The following is a 17,314-nucleotide window of genomic DNA, read 5'->3' on the forward strand; positions in this document are numbered from 1 at the left end:
CCCTGCAGCGCCTCGGGGGCTGGAGCGAAAACAGCAACGTATTTCCGTTTCCGCCATCTCTTCCTCTTCCGGTCCTCTAGGACGCCGCGCCGGCCGGTACTGCGGCTCCATCCCCCTGGGTGGGAAGCGACCGCAGGCATGGCCATGTTCGAGCAGATGAGAGCGAACGTGGGCAAATTGCTCAAGGGTATCGACAGGTCTGAGCCTGGTCGGAGGGAGGGCTTCTGGTCCGCGGGGTGGAGGAGAGCCTTTCTGGAGACCGCAAGGGGGTGGTCAGGGTCCTGGGGTGGGGCTTTCCAGTCTTCTGGGGGAGATGTTTAAGGAAAACACCATTGCAAGCGTCTAGAGGCGGGAGATAACCTTGCCTTGTCTCCCCACGTTAATTGTCTTAAGGCCTCTCAGCCCCTCGGTGTTCCTCTCACCTGTGACAGTGCTCTTCATCTCTACCTTCTTTTCTCATATCATTCATTCAACACATGTGCACTGTCAGCGCCGGGCAACGTTGGGGACCAGAAGTGACCAAGACAGCCGCTGGCCATGCTTTCATGGAGTCCCCAGTTCAGAGTCACGACAAAACCGTCAATAGATAGTGATAGCTGAGAGCAGTCAGAGCTGGGGTGGGGGAAGCACAAGCAGATTGGTCAGAACTGGAATGGGAGAAGCTAGAGCGGAGAGGATGGGGCTGGGACAGGGGTGAGGTCTGGAGAGGGGAGGAAGGGGGGATGTGTCAAAGATGTCCGGGAGCCCAGGTATACAGGTTGCAATGACTGATTGTCTGAGAGGTTGGGGGAGCATCCTAGGCATCAGACCCCTGGCTCCGATGGGATTTAGAGCTTAGGCTCAGGTCTGAGATATGGGTAAGATAAGGGAAGAAAAGGAGGAAGGAGCAGGTTACTGTGCCCACACCCCCCCCCCCATCCTCAAAAAAAGTATAACTGGCCTCAGCTCCTGTCTCCTCTCTGCTCATCCATCTTGATTCTTCTCTAGATACAATCCTGAGAATCTGGCCACCCTGGAGCGCTATGTGGAGACACAGGCCAAGGAGAATGCCTATGATCTGGAAGCCAACCTGGCTGTCCTGAAGCTGTGAGTGTCTGTCTCCATCCCCAATCCCATGCCAGTGGCCAGCAAGGTAGCACTTCCAACACTAGGTGGTACAGGAGTAGGGGGTAGCCTACAGCATGAAGCATCTTTTGGTGTGCAAAACTAGGAATCCAAGGAAGTTAGAGCAGGAGGATGGATGTGTGTTGTTTTTTTAAAATATATTTTATTGATTTTTACAGAGAGGAAGGGAGAGGGATAGAGAGTTAGAAACATCAATCAGCTGCCTCCTGCACACCCCCCACTGGGGATGTCCCCGAAACCAAGGTAAATGCCCTTGACCGGAATCGAACCCGGGACTCTTCAGTCCGCAGGCCGATGCTCTATCCACTGAGCCAAACCAGTTAGGGCAGGATGGATGTTTTTTAAAAGTTAATTACAAAACACACATACAGGCTAGTACATAAAACAAATATAGTTGGCTCTCCATATCCACAGGATCCACATCAGTGGAAAAGTTGAAAACATTCCCCTAAAAATGTGATGTTGCTGATGTACTGTGTAGTTAGACCTACTATGGTTATATCTGGATTAAACATGTACAAACGTTTTTCTTGTTATTCCCTAAACCCATGGTCGGCAAACTGCGGCTCGCGAGCCACATGCAGCTCTTTGGCCCCTTGAGTGTGGCTCTTCCACAAAATACCACGGCCTGGGCGAGTATTTTGAAGAAGTGGCATTAGAAGAAGTTTTAAGTTTAAAAAATTTGGCTCTCAAAAAATTTCAATCGTTGTACTGTTGATATTTGACTCTGTTGACTAATGAGTTTGCCGACCACTGCCCTAAACAATACAGTATAACAACTATTTACATGGTATGTAATTGTATTGGGTATTATAAGTAATCAAGAGATGGTTTAAAATGTATGAGAGGAGCTCTAGCCAGTTTGGCTCAGTGGATAGAGTGCCGGCCCGTGGACTCAAGGGTCTCGGGTTCAGTTGCAGTCAAGGACACGTACCTCGATGCAGGCTCGATCCCCTGCCCTGGTTGCTGTGCAGGTAGGAGGTAACCAATCAATGTGTCTCTCTCACATCCATGTTTCTCTGTCTCTCACCCTCCCTTCTACTCTCTAAAAACCAGTGGAAAGATATCCTCGGGTGAGGATTAACCAAAAAGTAAAAATATGTATGAGAGGACGTGCATCGGTTATATGTAAATACTACACTGTTTTATGTAAGGAACTTGGGTCTGTGGATTTTGGTATGCACAGGGGGTCCTGGAACCAAGCCCTGGTGGATACCAAGGGATTGCATATTGTTTAAGAAGTAGTTATAAATTCACACATATGATCTCCATCCATATTGCAAAACTGAGTGTTGCTAGCAACTCAGGCCCTTTGCCCCACATGTTTTATGTCAGTCACACCTACTGCCCACCCTGGTAACCACTCTTAGGTTCTAATGGCCTGACTTAATGTGAGTTTACCACACATGCATGCATCCTGATCACCTTAGCTCAGTATTGCCTGTTTTGAACTTGATGCAAGTAGAGTCCTACAGAACAAGTTCTGCATCTGGCTGCTTCCACTGAGCACTGGATTAATGAGGTCCAGCCATTTTCTGTGGCTGCAGTTTTTATCCGTTTTCCTGTAACAGACGTTTGGGTTCCTCTCCCTCAGTACTTGATTGGCACACAGCTGTGTAATTTTTACGATTGCATAGCTTCAGTTTTAACATCTGTACAATAGATGTATTTATGGGGTTGTTTAGGTTGTTTTTGGTGATCGCTACTTAGGGAGTGTTCACCATGTGGTAGTTGCTGTGCTATAAGCTTTGCATGTATGAACTCACTTAGATGCTGTATTGTCCTTGTGAGGTAGATATGGTTGTAATTGCCCCATTTTGCAAGGGAGGAAACTGATACACAGAATTTAAAATAAGAAGTCTATGGTCACTCAGCAGGGAAGTTTAAACCCAGGCATTCTGGTTCCAGAGCCCTAAACCACTATTTGAGACTTCTCTATCTTGTCTTATTGGGTGGTTGTGAAAATTAACTGTCCTTGTTGACAGAGCAGGAAAGTAGGGTCAGGGAGGTCACGTAGCCAGAGAATCTGTGGTTGGGATTGGAGCCCAGGCATGTATACTTTCCAGGCTCTGGGCCAAAGCAGTGTGTACCCTGCCTCACGCCTGGTGAGGCTTCTGGGACCTGGAGATGCCACCTGTTGCTATGTCTCTCGTTTCCCTTCTCAGGTACCAGTTCAACCCAGCCTTCTTTCAGACCACTGTCACCGCTCAGATCCTGCTAAAGGCCCTCACCAACCTGCCCCACACTGACTTCACCCTTTGCAAGTGCATGATCGACCAGGCCCATGTATCCTTCTAGTTCTTGGGCCCACGTGTGTGTGGGAGGAGGCAGGGGCAAGAAAGGTCATTTCACTGGGAAGTGGTCTGTGAGTTTAGTCACACTTGAGTGCCTGCTCTGGGCTCGGCCCAGTGCTGGGCAGGGCTGGGGCCCTGTGGTGGTTAAGGCAGGCCTGTCCCATGTTAGTGACAGCCTCGTGTATTCAGGGCTCAGGGTTAGAGGGGCCAGAGGAGGCACCTGACCTTGCCTGGATGTTAGAGCCTCCTGGAGGAGAGACCATCTGAAAGATGAGGAGTTAGGTGAAGTGGTAGGGAAGGTGATCCGGGCAGAGGGAACAGTATGTAGGGAGGCCTGGAGGAAAAGAGCTCAGTGCTGTCTTTTAAAGGCTATGGAAGTTCAGCATAGCCATGCCATAGCTTTCAAAGTGGAATTTGGGAGGGCACCAGGGAGCTATAGAGTGATGGGGGTAGATTTATGCTTTAGAGAGATTCTCATGAGGATTCTAGTTGAGTCAAGACCACCAGGCCAGAGGCAGGAGGGGCTGAGGGCTGGGCACCAGGCAGAAGGCATGAAGAGCTGGATTGTCAGCTAAACTTCATTTTATGTATCCTCATTGCCTACCTAGCACAGTGCTGGCCTTCAATGAAAAATTGTTGAGTGAAAAATCAATGAATTGGATCCCCCCACCTCCCCTTGCTTTTCTGTAGCTGATCTAACACTTAACTAGGAAAGCCTCTAACTTCCCTTTAATTACTTGAGAAACTTGGCAGAGTCCCCCAGCCATGCTGGGCCCTGTGCTCATAGTGACCACCATCCCAGGGTTGTCACAACTACTTGCCTATTACTGGCTGAGCTGAGAAATGGCTGCTTCCTCATTGAACCTGTTCTGCCAGGTGTGTCCGTGAGAGTGCCTCCCTTCTGAGAGATTGTCCACCTTCTCCAGGGTTCTGTTCTGGTGGTTTTGAAAAAAATAGGCATACAGTACACTGTTAAAAGTAACAAAAAAAATTATATAGGGGGAAAATGGCTTCTCTCCCCTGTCCCACAGCTCCCCCGGTCCCCTCTTAGGAGGCAACAATTGTTTGCTGTTCTTAGGGACCTTTCCACAGATATCCTGTAGCTACATAAATACAACTGTGTATGTTTATATTCACGCTATATATAAATCGTGCAACTGAGGGGGTTGAGGGGGTCCCTCAGCCTGGCCTGCACCCTCTCACAGTCTGACATCCTTAGCTCTGTCGTGGAGGCGAGAGAGGCTCCCCCTTGCCAGCCAAGAGCCCAACTTCTGGCTAAGCACCCCCCAACCCTCCCTCCAGTGGGAGGACAGCGCACTGAACACCAGGGGGCAGCTCCTGTGTTGAGTGTCTGCCCCCTGGTGGTCAGTGTGTGTGTCAGTGACCGGTTGTTCTGCCATTTCTTTGATTTGCATATTACCTTTTTATTATATAGAAAAGGATATGTCCCCCACCCAAATCATAAGCTGTTTTGCACATTGTTCTGCATCTTTTTTTTCATATCATTGTGTCTTGTGTTCTATGGGAGTTGGCTCAGTCTCTGTGGACAATCAGTGATTGATGTCACTGTCCCCATCATTGGATAATTCGGTTGTTTCACCTTTTGCCATTACGACCCATGCTGCAGTGACCAGAAGAGGTGGGTAGGGAGGGCTGGCTTAGGACTTCACAGTATGCTCCTCAGGCTCTAGGACCATTTTCCCTTAACGTTTTCCTCCAGCAAGAAGAACGGCCCATCCGACAGATTTTGTACCTTGGAGACCTGCTAGAGACCTGCCACTTCCAGGCCTTCTGGGTAACTTCCCTTGGATCCAAGGGCAGGATGGGTGACTGGGCCACACAGAGCGGACTGATAAAAGTAATGACCATGCCCGTTATTGGCTTCCTGTGTTCAGGGCTTTGCAAGCAGGATATCACAGAATCGTGATCCTCACACAGAGCCAGGACTCCCAGGTTGTCCCCTGTGCCCACAGGGCTCAGGCATCCTTCCAGTAAAAGGCCTCCATCACCTGAACTGCCCCCTTTCTTGTTCTAACTGGAACCTGATCCTCCACATCTGCAGCTTCGTAAATGGGACCCATTGCCCTAGAGTTTTCTTCAGCAATAATTTCTCCTTCCTCTGGCCATTAATGTTAAACATTTCCACTCTCTGACCACTTCCTCCTAACTTTCCAGCTCCCCACCCCCACCCCCCACCCCCCGTGAGGTCTCCAACTGACATTCTTGGGCTGACCAGCACTCCAGTCCTTTGTTCTGTTTCCTCTTAGCAAAAGTCATGCATCCCTCCTCCCCGGGATCCCCCCTCCCCCCTCCCCCCACCCACACACCTGTATCTGAGATGATATAACAGGCTGGAGAAAAAGCCATCCAGAGCACATGACAACCCAGATCCACAGTCCTCCACCCTTCTTGGCCTAGGCTCTTGCTTCCCTCCCCAGTTTATTCCCTCCCCACTCACCTAAGACAGCTCTTCGGACCTCCCCTCCCACCCCACCCTTTCTTCTCACCTCAGCTTATGATCTGGTTACTTGTTCTGTGGGAAAGTAGAAGCAGCCAAAAGCAGAACTCACACATGTCCCTGACCCTGACATCATGGCAGCTGACCGAGCATCTGCAGCTTTGAGGGTGGGTTGTCCCTCTTATGTCAGGCCATCTGGTGCACTGTCCCCTTTCCCTTGCACCCACTCAGTGGTGTTACAATAGCAATTCTCCCTACTGTCTTGTAACATCAAACGTGGCCTTCCTGGGTTTTTGTCACCATAGAACATGCCTACTCTGGAGTTCTAGCATAACAAAGAGCTCTTGCCCGCACCATGGTGGCTCAGCGGTTGAGCATCGACCTGAGAACCAGGAGGTCACTGGTTTGATTCCCAGTCAGGGCACATGACCGGATTGTGGGCTCGATCCCCAGTAGAGGGCATGTAGGAGGCAGCCGGTCAATGATTCTCATCATTGATGTTTTTATTTCTCCCTTTATCTGTGAAATCAATAAAAAATATTTTTTTTAAAGAGAGAGCTGTCCCTGACCTCCACATTCGCTCTGTCTCCTACCCCCTTTCTCTGCGCCCCTTTACAGCCAGACTCTTGGCTAGGGGACTGGCTGCCCAGTTTGCCCAGGTCTTTCCAGGTTTTAAAACTGCAAATGTCACATCTCAAAACTCCTCAGTTTCAGGCAGGTGGGGACGGTTGGTCACCCTGCTCCTGGGACACATTGCCTGTGGTCAGTCTTCCCTGCTCACTTGAACCCACTCCAGGCTTTTGTGACCAACCCTCTGACCCTGCTCCCCAGCACAAACACACTCCATGAAACTTGTCGAGGTCAACAGTTGCTAGATTCAGTAGGCAGTTCTCAGTCCCCCATCTTACCTGTCCTGTCAAACCCTTGGCTTCCCAGACAACTGCTCTCTTGACTTTCCTCATACTTCACTGGCTACTCCTTGTCCTTGTGGCTTCCGCATTTCCCTCACTAATGTTGGAAGGCGCCTTTGCTGAGAAGATGACACGAGTAGAAACCATGGGGGTGGCGAGGAGAGTTCCAGACGCAAGAACAGTCAGTGCAGCCCTGGCCAGGTAGCTCAGTTTGTTAGAGCTTCCTGGCCAAAGTTTCGGGTTCAATCCCCAGTCAGGGCACATACAAAAGTCAACCAATGAGTGCATAAATAAGAAAACAACAAATCGATGTTTCACTTTCCCTCTCCCTTCCACTCTCTAAAAATTAATTAAATTTGGAATGAGGGGGTAAGTGGGAGGAAGTGAGGGCATAGATCCTGTGGGGCCTTGAGGGCCATTGTAGGACATGGTAGGCTTTTTCTCTGAGTGAGATAGGAGCAAAGTGCGTGCATTTAGCTGATCTGTATCTGTCCCCTCTCCGAACTGGGTTCTGCCTACCAGATTTAAACCCTAGGTTTAATTTTGGGCAAATCACTTAACTGTTCTGAGCCTTGGTTTCTTTATCTCTAAAATGGGCATTAAAATAGTAACTGTTACATCATAGGGTTGCACACAGAAGAATGGCTGGCATGTGGGGGTCGATTGTTAATATTTTTAAGATTAGCATTCTTGATATTAATATTAAAATTGTCAACATTGTCATTCCTCTCACAGCAAGCCCTGGATGAAAACATGGACCTTTTGGAAGGTATAACTGGTTTTGAAGATTCTGTCCGAAAATGTAAGTCCCTTTTTGAAACAGCTCCCAGGCAGGGGCGAGGGGGAGGCAGGTAGGGACTGTCAGCAGGGTCCTGGGAGGGGGGCGTGGCTCTTTACCATCTTTGTCCCTGACCTCCACAGTTATCTGCCATGTCGTGGGTATCACTTATCAGCACATCGATCGCTGGCTGCTGGCCGAGATGCTCGGGGACCTGACCGGTAAGATGCTCTCTGGGTCCCTAGTGCCAGCCTAGGAAGTTCAGGATAGTCTGGGGTAATGGGCCTCAGCCAGCTCCTCTGATGGATCCATCCCTTCCTCACCCTGTGGTTATTGAGGGCCCAGCCCAGGAAGGAAGGAAGGAATTGGTATAAGACATTCCCTTCCACACCCTAGCTGGTTTGGCTCAGTGAATAGAGCGTCGGCCTGCGGACTCAAGGGTCCCGGGTTCGATTCCAGTCAAGGGCATATACCTTGGTTGTGGGCACATCCCCAGTAGGGGGTGTTGCAAGAGGCAGCTGATCAATGTTTCTCTCTCATCGATGTTTCTAACTCTCCATCCCTCTTTCTTCCTCTCTGTAAAAAATCAATAAAATATATTTAAAAAAAGACATTCCCTTCCTTAGGGAAGATATATCACATTCATTCGTTTATTCTGTATTAATTATTGAATGGCTGCTCTGTGCCAGACACTGTTCTGTCCAGTGGTAATTCATGCAAGACAGCTTGTAGAGTAGGGCGGGAGCAGCATTTGAACAATTGCAGCCTGAGGGCAGAGCAAATGTGAGGACCCTCAGGCAGGGGGGCCCTGTCATGTTCCCTGGGTGGCTGGAGCAGAGTGAGTGTAGGTGTGGGTGGGTATATAGGGAGTCGATAGCAGGGAAGTGGTGGTGGGAGGAAGATCTCTAGATATAGCAGGGCCTTCAAAGACTTTGACCTTTACTTTGTGTGAGATGGAGCCACAGAGGATTCTGAGCAGGGAAGGACATGATCAGATTTATGTTCTTAAAAGATCCTTCTAAAAAGAAAAAAAAAAGGGGGGTGTGTTTGCACATTTATTTCAAGTAACAGTACACCCTCTTGCCCTATATCCTTAGTGACATATTTTCCAAGGGTGAAAAAGAACTGCAAAGAAATTCTCAAACCTGATAACCACGGGCTTATTGTTCGTGGTAATGATGACATTGTGATTTTGAAACCATTTCATTTAGGTCGTGGGAAAAAGCAGTTACATAAATACACTGTGGCTATTAGAAACCAAGGTTTGCACTGGGAGAGAACAGAGATAAATAGAAAATAAGACAAAAGTCCGTGTGACATGTAAGGATGAGAAAGGTAAAAAGCTCCCCCTGGCAGCCGTCTGGAGAAGGAACTATAGAAGGAAGTGCAGAGGTGCTGCTGCTGTCCGGATGGAAAATGCTATTGGCTTCTGAAGCATTTGGGCAAGGAGGGTGCCTGGGCTTTTGGATCCCAGGACCCCTGGTACTGCAGGATTGGGTGACCAAAAAAAACCCCTGTGCTGCTGTGTCACCTGCAGACAGCCAGCTGAAGGTGTGGATGAGCAAGTACGGCTGGAGCGCTGATGAGGCGGGCCAGATCTTCATCTGTAGCCAGGAAGAGAGCATTAAGCCCAAGAACATTGTGGAGAAGATCGACTTTGACAGTGAGTGGTACCCTGAGGCCTCAGGGTGTGTGGCTCAGCAGGTGCCCTTCCGCAGAGACCCGGGCTAGGAAATTTGCATCTGCCAGACTCCACTGACCTCTTCTGTCCCAGGGCTGCCGCCCAGGAAGGAATAGCAGGGAGTACTGGTGTCCTTCCCTAGAACTTTCCGGCCCTGTGTCCTGCCCCACAGCACTCAGTAAGACTTCCAGGGGCCTGGAGTGGCCTGGAGGGTTGTCCCCACACACTTACTGGTTCCCGGGGCTCTGTCCCATTGTCTCTCCTTTGTCCTTGGGGCTCCCGGGGCCTCAGCCCTGGCATCTGCTAAAACACAGCAGAATGCCAGAAAGTACAGGCTCTGGAGTTAGGCTAGTGGGTGGGAATCTTGGTTCTGCACTCTGTGGCTGTGTAACTTTGGGCAAGTGATTTTACTGCTCTGTGCCTCAGTTTTCTCATCTAAAATATGGGTAAAAGAGCATCAATAATAATGACAAACACTGTTTCTTCACACTTAAGTCAGTTTGTCCTCTCATCATCCTATAAGGTGGGTACTATTAAAGAGACTTATTGGTACAACAAGGCTTCTCAGTGCAAACCAGTTAACTTGGTACCTATTGAGGAACCAGATTGCATGGGCACTTGGGTACTGTAGACCCTCACTCTGAGGTACCTGTTCTGTGTAAGAACTTACTGGAGCAAATGGTTCAGTCTAGTTAGGATAGATGCTTCCTACAGGTGGAGAAACTGATGTACCTGGTACCTGGCAGAGCTGAGACTTGAACCTGGGCCTCCTTGCTCCAGAGTCCAGAATTTTAACTACTGCCCCAAACTGCCTTTGTGATAGTGACTTGGGCCCAGAAGGGAGTTGTGATCTGTTGACTTTGAAGATTTGTGGGTGCTATAGTTAGTGACTGGAACTTTGTCTCCCATTTTCCCCACATTGACCCTTGGTCTCACCTTCTCTTCTCAACAGGTGTGTCCAGCATCATGGCCTCCTCCCAGTAACTTGCAGGTGCTTAATAAAGATTTATTGCCTTAGCCTTGTTGTCTCCTTACTGGCTTCCAACTCTGTCCCTCATCCACCAGAGGGAGCCCTGGAGCAGGCCTCTGGGGCCCTGTGCTGGGGCCCCCCAGTGGCAGGGCTTCCATCTTTTTTCTTCCCTTCCACATCTTTGCCTGCCCCACCCCTGCAACTGACCTTCCACCCCCACCTTTCTGATCTGTCAGGTCCCCAGAGAGGGCAGATAACAGTGAGTCAGCAGGAAGGAGAGTGTGAATGGGACAGGAGCCCAGCCCTGCAGCTGGCTCTAGCCTGGGCTCTTCTGTACTCGGGAAAACCTAGCTGAGCAGGTGTGGGCCCCCTGGGGTCCTGGAGGGCAGGCACATCTTTGCCCCTGGGCCTCACAAAACCATGCACTAGTGACCCCAGGGCTGTGGCTAGAGGGTGATGGAGGAATCTGGCTGCTCTACCCTATGTGAATTCTTGATCTAGTGACTCCGCCCCTGTTCCTCAGTTTTCTCAGAAAGGTGAAGAATGGTGCACTCTTCTCAGAGTTACGAGGATTTCATGAGCTCTTGCCAATAAAGGTCTCAGACCAGGTCCCAGGCTGTTATTGGCGCTTAGAAAACAGGAGTTGTTGGTTTTAGACTTGGGTTTGTCCCTGAGGTTGCAAACTAGTCCTTAGCATTCCTCTGTTTGGAGAGACTTGACAAGTAATTCAGATTTTCAGCCAGGCCATACTCCTCCGTCCCCGTCCCCAAATCCCAGCCTATGCTAGTTAGGTGGTCTAGTTCACATCCCTCAGCCCTTAGTTGGGTTGGTTATTTTTCCCATTTTATACATGAAGTACTCCAGGCATCTTGCAGAATAACTTTAAGACAAGTATCTTCCCTTCTGTGCTTGTATGTAAAGGGCATGAGAACAATAGTGACTCCTCTGGGAGGAAATGAAATGCTGTGATAGATACACAACCTTTAGTGTGGACCTGCTGCTGCCTGGGGGAGCTCTTCATTCTCCTGTGACAGTGGACTTGGCCTGCAGAGAGTGGCAGTGCCCGAGCTGCCAGCTCCCCGATCCCCCTGCACTCACACCCATCCTCTGGGCAGGGATGGGAGGAGCCAGGGCTGGGTGGGACACCCTTTGCCCTGGGTTCCAGACCTGAGCAGGAGCCAGGAACTAGGGTGTGTTCAAACCCTGGGCACAAAGGGTGATTATATAGCTCAGAACTTGAGCCAGCTGTAAGGGGGGTGAGGGGTAGCAGGAGGGAAGACTAATGCTGCTACCCACTCATTTGACTGTGGGCACCCCCTCAGGGTGGGCATAACTCCTACTCAGCCACTTGGTAGGTGCCCTGAGTACAATAAAACCTGTACAACTGGCCATGTCCACAACAAGGAAGGGGAAATAACCCGTGTCATTTGGAAGCCACATCTCGTCCTGCTTTTGCTCCAGGAGGATCATCATCCTTTGACAGCCTGAGTTCCAATCCCAGCCAAGTGGCCTTTGGGCTTGTTAACTCTGCTTCAGTTTTACAGCTGGTGAAAGTACCCACTTCCACAGTTGTGAGTTAACGTGAAAATTTCAGAGATCTTGGCACACTGTAAGATCACAAACTTGTAGCCTGTCTTGCTCACTTGGGCTCAGGGCTGCTGCTTCCATTGTCACCTCTAGATATCCCAGTATCCATGTTCCCACCTTGGGAGGACACAGCTGTCTCCTTTGTTTCGCCCAAGTGGCACTAATAATAGGACACAGTGCTTAATCCGATACTACAGTCTCGGGAATTCCAAGTGGTGTAGAATGGTGAGCCCATTGGCATGCCCCTTCATTCAGAGCCCCTTCCAGTCTCTTCCTGCCCCTTGACACTCAATGGATGATAGCCATTACTGCACTGGCCCTGGAGGGCCTCAAAGGTGACTGACAAAGGGAGCCCATAATTTAAACCTCATTGCTTGGCACCATCAGCGTTGACTCTCAGCCCTCGTTCAGGGTCCACCAGGAGCAGGCAGAGTGGGGCAGATGGCCCTGAACCCAAGGGCCTTTCCCTGCTGACCAGGCCCAGCACAAGAGTCCTGGGCTTGTTCGCCAAGTCAACAGGCTGCCTGCCCAGCCCAGCTTTGTAAACCACCAACACTCTTGGGTCTTTGGCTAGGTCCTAGCATCATGCCCTGGGAAAGTGGGCTTCTGCCAGGCCTTGTTCCCTTTGCTTGCCATTGGATCCCTTCCAGTGCCTTTGAGAGAGCTGGGAAAAGACCTTGTAGCTCTCATACCTGGAGGAGCCATGTCCTTTTTTTTTTTTTTTTTTTTTTTTTTTTTAATACTAGAGGCCTGGTGCACAAAATTGGTGCACGAGGGGGGGGGTGTCCTTCAGCCCAGCCTGCACCCTCTCCAATCTGGGTCCCCTCGAGGGATGTCCGGCTGCCCGTTTAGGCCCGATCCCAGTAGGATTGGGCCTAAACGGGCAGCTGGACATCCCTCTCAGTGCCTTCTGCTTCTGCCTGCCAGCCTGATCACCCCCTAACCACTCCCCTGCCAGCCTGATTGCCCCTAACTGCCCTCCCCTGCAGGCTTGATCGCCCCCAACTGTCCTCCCTTGCAGGCCTGGTCGATCCCAACTGCCCTCTCCTGCTGGCCTGATTGCCCACAACTGCCCTCCCCTGCAGGCCTGAGCCCTCCCAACTGCCCTCCCCTGCTGGCCATCTTGTGGTGGACATCTTGTGTCCACATGGGGGCAGCCATCTTTGACCACATGGGGCAGCCATCTTGTGTGTTGGAGTGACGGTCAATTTGCATATTACTCTTTTATTAGGATAAAGGCCTGGTGGACAGGTGGGGGCCAGCTGGTTGGCCCTGAAGGGTGTCCTGGATCAGGGTGGGGGTTCTTGGGGCGTGGGGCAGCCTGGGCGAGGGGTCTGTGGTGGTTTGCAGGCCTGCAACGTCCCCCAGTGACCCAAGTGGAGGCCCTGGTATCTGGGATTTATTTATCTTCTATAATTGAAACTTTGTAGCCTTGAGCAGATGCCTGGGCCAGCCAGGGTGTGCAGGAAGCTTGGCTTCCTCCATTGTCAGGGAAACCAAGCCTCCTGCTCGCTCCGTGGCTGCAGCCATCTTGGTTGGGTTAATTTGCATACTTGCTCCTGATTGGCTGGTGGGCATGGATCGAAGGTGTATTGGAGGTACGGTCAATTTGCAAATTACTCTTTTATTAGATAGGATATTTTGTTGATTTTTTACAGAGAGGAAGGGAGGGGGATAGGTAGTTAGAAACATCGACAAGAGAGAAACGTCAACCAGCTGCCTCCTGCACACCTCCTATTGGAGATGTGCCCGCAAAAAGGTACATGCCCTTGACTGGAATCGAACCTGGGACCTTTCAGTCCCCAAGCTGACGCTCTATCCACTGAGCCAAACTGGTTAGGGCTTTTTATTATTATTATTATTTTTTTTTAGTATATTGATTTTTTTTACAGAGACGAAGGGAGAGAAATAGAGAGGTAGAAACATCGATGAGAGAGAAACATCGATCAGCTGCCTCCTGCACACTTTCTACTGGGGATGTGCCTGCAACCAAGGTACATGCCCTTGACCAGAATCGAACCTCGGACCTTTCAGTCCACAGGCCGATAGGCCAAACTGGTTAGGGCAGGAGCCATGTCTTTTTTTTTTTAATATATTTTTATTGATTTCAGAGAGGAAGGGAGAGGGATAGAGAGATAGAAACATCAATGATGAGAGAGAATCATTGATCGGCTGCCTCCTGCAACCCAGGCATGTGCCCTTGGCCAGAATCGAACCTGGGACCCTTCAATCCGCAGGCAGACACTCCATCCACTGAGCCATGTCTTTTAATCCCCATCCCCAGTAGAAAACCTGGAGCTTCTGGAGTCTTGACTGCTCTTTCTTATCTCTGCCCACCCCCAACCCCAAATTCATGACAGTAAGTCCTGTCACCTCTTGTTTTTCCAAAACCCCCTGCCCCTCTGCAGCTCTCTCGTCCTCCGAGCCTCTGGTCCTGTTCACCCTTGTCTGGACCATTGTAACAGCCTCCTCACTGGGCTCCCTGTGCCCAATCTGCCTTCTACAGTCTGTTCCCCTCATGTAACCAGGGGGACCCTTTGCACAGCTGAATCAGATTCCAGCCCTGCTTAAAATCCTCCTTTAACTTCCCATTGCATTTAGAATAAAATTTATGTCAATCAGGTTTCAATTAAAAATTCAAATGTCTCATCATGGTTTTAAGTCCATTCATTCACCTAGGATTTATTAAACTTCTATCTTGTGTGAGATGCTGCTTCAGAAACTAGGGATACAGCAATGACCAAAACAAAAAGCCCCACCCCATGGATGACATTCTTGGGAAAGAGACAGATAAATGCAATCAATCAATCAATCATGTAATGTATTAAATGGTAATCCGTGCTTTGGGAAAAAATAAGCAGGAAAGATGTGGGATGCTATTTTAAATAACGTGGTCAGGAAATATCTCACTGGGGAGGTGATGTTGCCTCAGAGACCTGCAGGAGAGGAGGCTGTGAGCCCTGGGGATTCAGTATCTAGGGAAAGTGATCTAGACAGTGGTAACAAGGTATCACCAAGTATAAAGACTATGAAGCTGGACCAGGCCTGCTGTGTTCCAGAAACAGCAAGGAGGCCTGCAATGGGACAGGAGCTCAGAGAGCAAGGGGCAGAGTGGGAGGTGAGCTGGGAGAGGAAATGGGGACCAGGACGTGGAAGACCTGTGGGTCTGGCTAATGCCACAGGAGTCTCATTCCTTTCAAAGGCTGGGCTGGGCTGGGCTGGGCTGGGCTGGGCTGGGCCTGGGCAGGAGAGACTTCTGCACCTTTGCTCCTTTCCTTGATTTTGACATTTTCTGAGTGTAGTGCTAGGGGCGGAGGGAAGGAGAGTTCTGGGCAGAAGAGGGAGGGACTTGATCTGACTCAGATGTTCACAGGCTCCCTCTGGCTTCTTGTGGGAAAGGGGCTGGAGAAAGCTGGGAGCTGGTGAGGAGGCTGCTTAGTGGTCCAAGCAAAGACAAGGCTAATGTAGGTGGGACCAGGTGGGGCCATGAGGGCAGGGGAAAGTGGGTGGATTCTAAATATACTTTGAAGATGGAACTGACAATTTCCTGAAGAACTGGATATGGGGTGTGAAGACAAAGAGGAATCAAGGATGATTGCAAGGTTTGTTGCCTGTGCAGCTGGAAGGATGGGGGATTCATTCACAAGACTGTGAGGTGATCAGGTTTTGGGAGGACGATCAGGAGCTCAGCTTTATTTTTTTTTAATTATTATTTTTTAATGTGGGATGTCATTTATTTATTTACTTTTTAAAATATATTTTTTATTGATTTCAGAGAGGAAGGGGGAGGTAGAGATAGAAACATCCATGATGAGTGAGAATCATTGATTGGCTGCCTTCTGCACACCCCCTACTAGGGATCGAGCCTGCAACCTGGGCAGGTGCCCTTGACCAGAATCCAACCGGGACTATTCAGTCGGCAGGCCCACACTCTATCCACTGAGCCAAACCAGCCAGGGCAGGAGATCAGCTCTATTTATTTAAACTAGAGGCCCAGTGCACAAAATTCGTGCATGAGGGGGGGGTGGGGGAGGTTGTCCCTCAGCCCAGCCTGCACCCTCTCCAATCTGGGACATCCCTCTCACAATCTGGGACTGCTGGCTCCCAACCGCTCGCCTGCCTGCCTGCCTGATTGCCCCTAACTGCTTCTGCCTGCCAGCCTAATCATCCCCTAACCACTCCCCTGCCAGCCTGATCGACGCCTAACTGCCCTCCCCTGCCAGCCCGGTTGCCCCTAACTGCCCTCCCCTGCCGGCCTGGTCACCCCTGACTGCCCTCCCCTGCAGGCCTGGTTGCCCCAGACTGCTCCCCCCCTCTGCAGGCCTGGTCCCCCCAAACTGTCCTCCCCTGCCGGCCTGGTCACCCCTGACTGCCCTCCCCTGCCAGCTAGCCCAGTTGCCCCCAACTGCCCTCCCTTGCTGGCCTGGTAGCCCGTAATTGCCCTCCGCTTCCAGCCTTGTCGCCCCCTAACCACTTCCCTGCCAGCCCAAATGACACCTAACTGCTCCCCTGCTGGCCCAATCGCCCCCAACTGCCCTCCCCTGCTGGCCAGGTCACCCCCAACTGCTCTCCCCTGCAGGCCTGCCCCCCCCAACTGCCCTCCCCTGCCAGCCCAGTTGCCCCTAACTGCCCTCCCTGCAGGTCCAGTCGCCCCTAACTGCCCTCCCCTGCATGCCATCTTGTGGCAGCCATCTTGTGACCACATGGGGCGGTCATCTTGTGCGAGGCCATGGTGGTCAATTTGCATATTACCTCTTTATTATATAGGATTTGAGATGCCTATTAATGTGGTAAGGTCACTTATCTGTATGCATTAACTTATTTATTGTTGTCCACCATGTTAGCCACTTGAGAACTAGCCACGCTTATCATGCCTAGCACCCCGCCCCCAAGAACGGGGCTTGGCAATATAGGAGTTCAGTGAATGTTTGTTGAATGAAAGTCCAAAAAGTCCTCCACCTTCCCAGTCAGCCAGTGTCTATTCCAGTTTACCTAACCCTGTGGTCGGCAAACTGCGGCTCGCGAGCCACATGCGGCTCTTTGGCCCCTTGAGTGTGGCTCTTCCACAAAATACCAGGGCCTGGGCGAGTCTATTTTGAAGAAGTGGCGTTAGAAGAAGTTTAAGTTTAAAAAATTTGGCTCTCAAAATAAATTTCAATCGTTATACTGTTGATATTTGGCTCTGTTGACTAATGAGTTTGCCGACCACTGACCTAACCTAACTCCACTGTCCATCTCATGAATCCTTCCGATTTTTGTTCAAACGTCCTCCTCCACGAAGGCTACCCTGACTACTTCACATTTAAGCTCATGCTTGATTTTTCTCAATAACACGTTTCACCTTCCAATATACTATGTACATCTTAAAATTTTGTTGGTTGACTCCCTTCACTAGAAAGTAGCTCCATGAAGGCAAGGACTTTTGCCCATCTTGTTTCCTGCCGATGCGTAAAACACGGTCTGGCACACAGCAGGCGTTTAATAAATACTTGCTGAATTTGCGTTGCCGA

The 17,314-nt window shown here is 50.3% G+C and overlaps 1 protein-coding gene across 1 annotated transcript; it reads left to right on the top strand.

Annotated features, from left to right (window-relative positions):
- The first annotated feature begins 41 nt into the window (after positions 1–41).
- On the top strand, positions 42–10,264 carry EIF3K (eukaryotic translation initiation factor 3 subunit K). Its single transcript, XM_079799769.1, has 8 exons — positions 42–197; positions 988–1,086; positions 3,291–3,411; positions 5,140–5,214; positions 7,524–7,590; positions 7,710–7,787; positions 9,104–9,229; positions 10,200–10,264. Exons 1-8 carry the CDS (start codon positions 139–141, stop codon positions 10,229–10,231), a joined length of 657 nt encoding a protein of 218 aa, XP_079655895.1. The 5' UTR covers positions 42–138; the 3' UTR covers positions 10,232–10,264.
- Positions 10,265–17,314: the final 7,050 nt, after the last annotated feature.

Source organism: Cnephaeus nilssonii (genome assembly GCF_951640355.1).
Source record: "Cnephaeus nilssonii genome assembly, chromosome: 20".
NCBI classification, from domain to species: Eukaryota; Metazoa; Chordata; class Mammalia; order Chiroptera; family Vespertilionidae; genus Cnephaeus; species Cnephaeus nilssonii.

Coding starts and splice junctions, on each gene's coding strand:
- EIF3K (XM_079799769.1), top strand. CDS start 139: ATGGCCATGTTCGAGCAGATGAGAGCGAACGTGGGCAAATTGCTCAAG. Junction 1,087..3,290: donor AACCTGGCTGTCCTGAAGCT/GTGAGTGTCTGT, acceptor TTCCCTTCTCAG/GTACCAGTTCAACCCAGCCT. Junction 5,215..7,523: donor GCCACTTCCAGGCCTTCTGG/GTAACTTCCCTT, acceptor TTCCTCTCACAG/CAAGCCCTGGATGAAAACAT.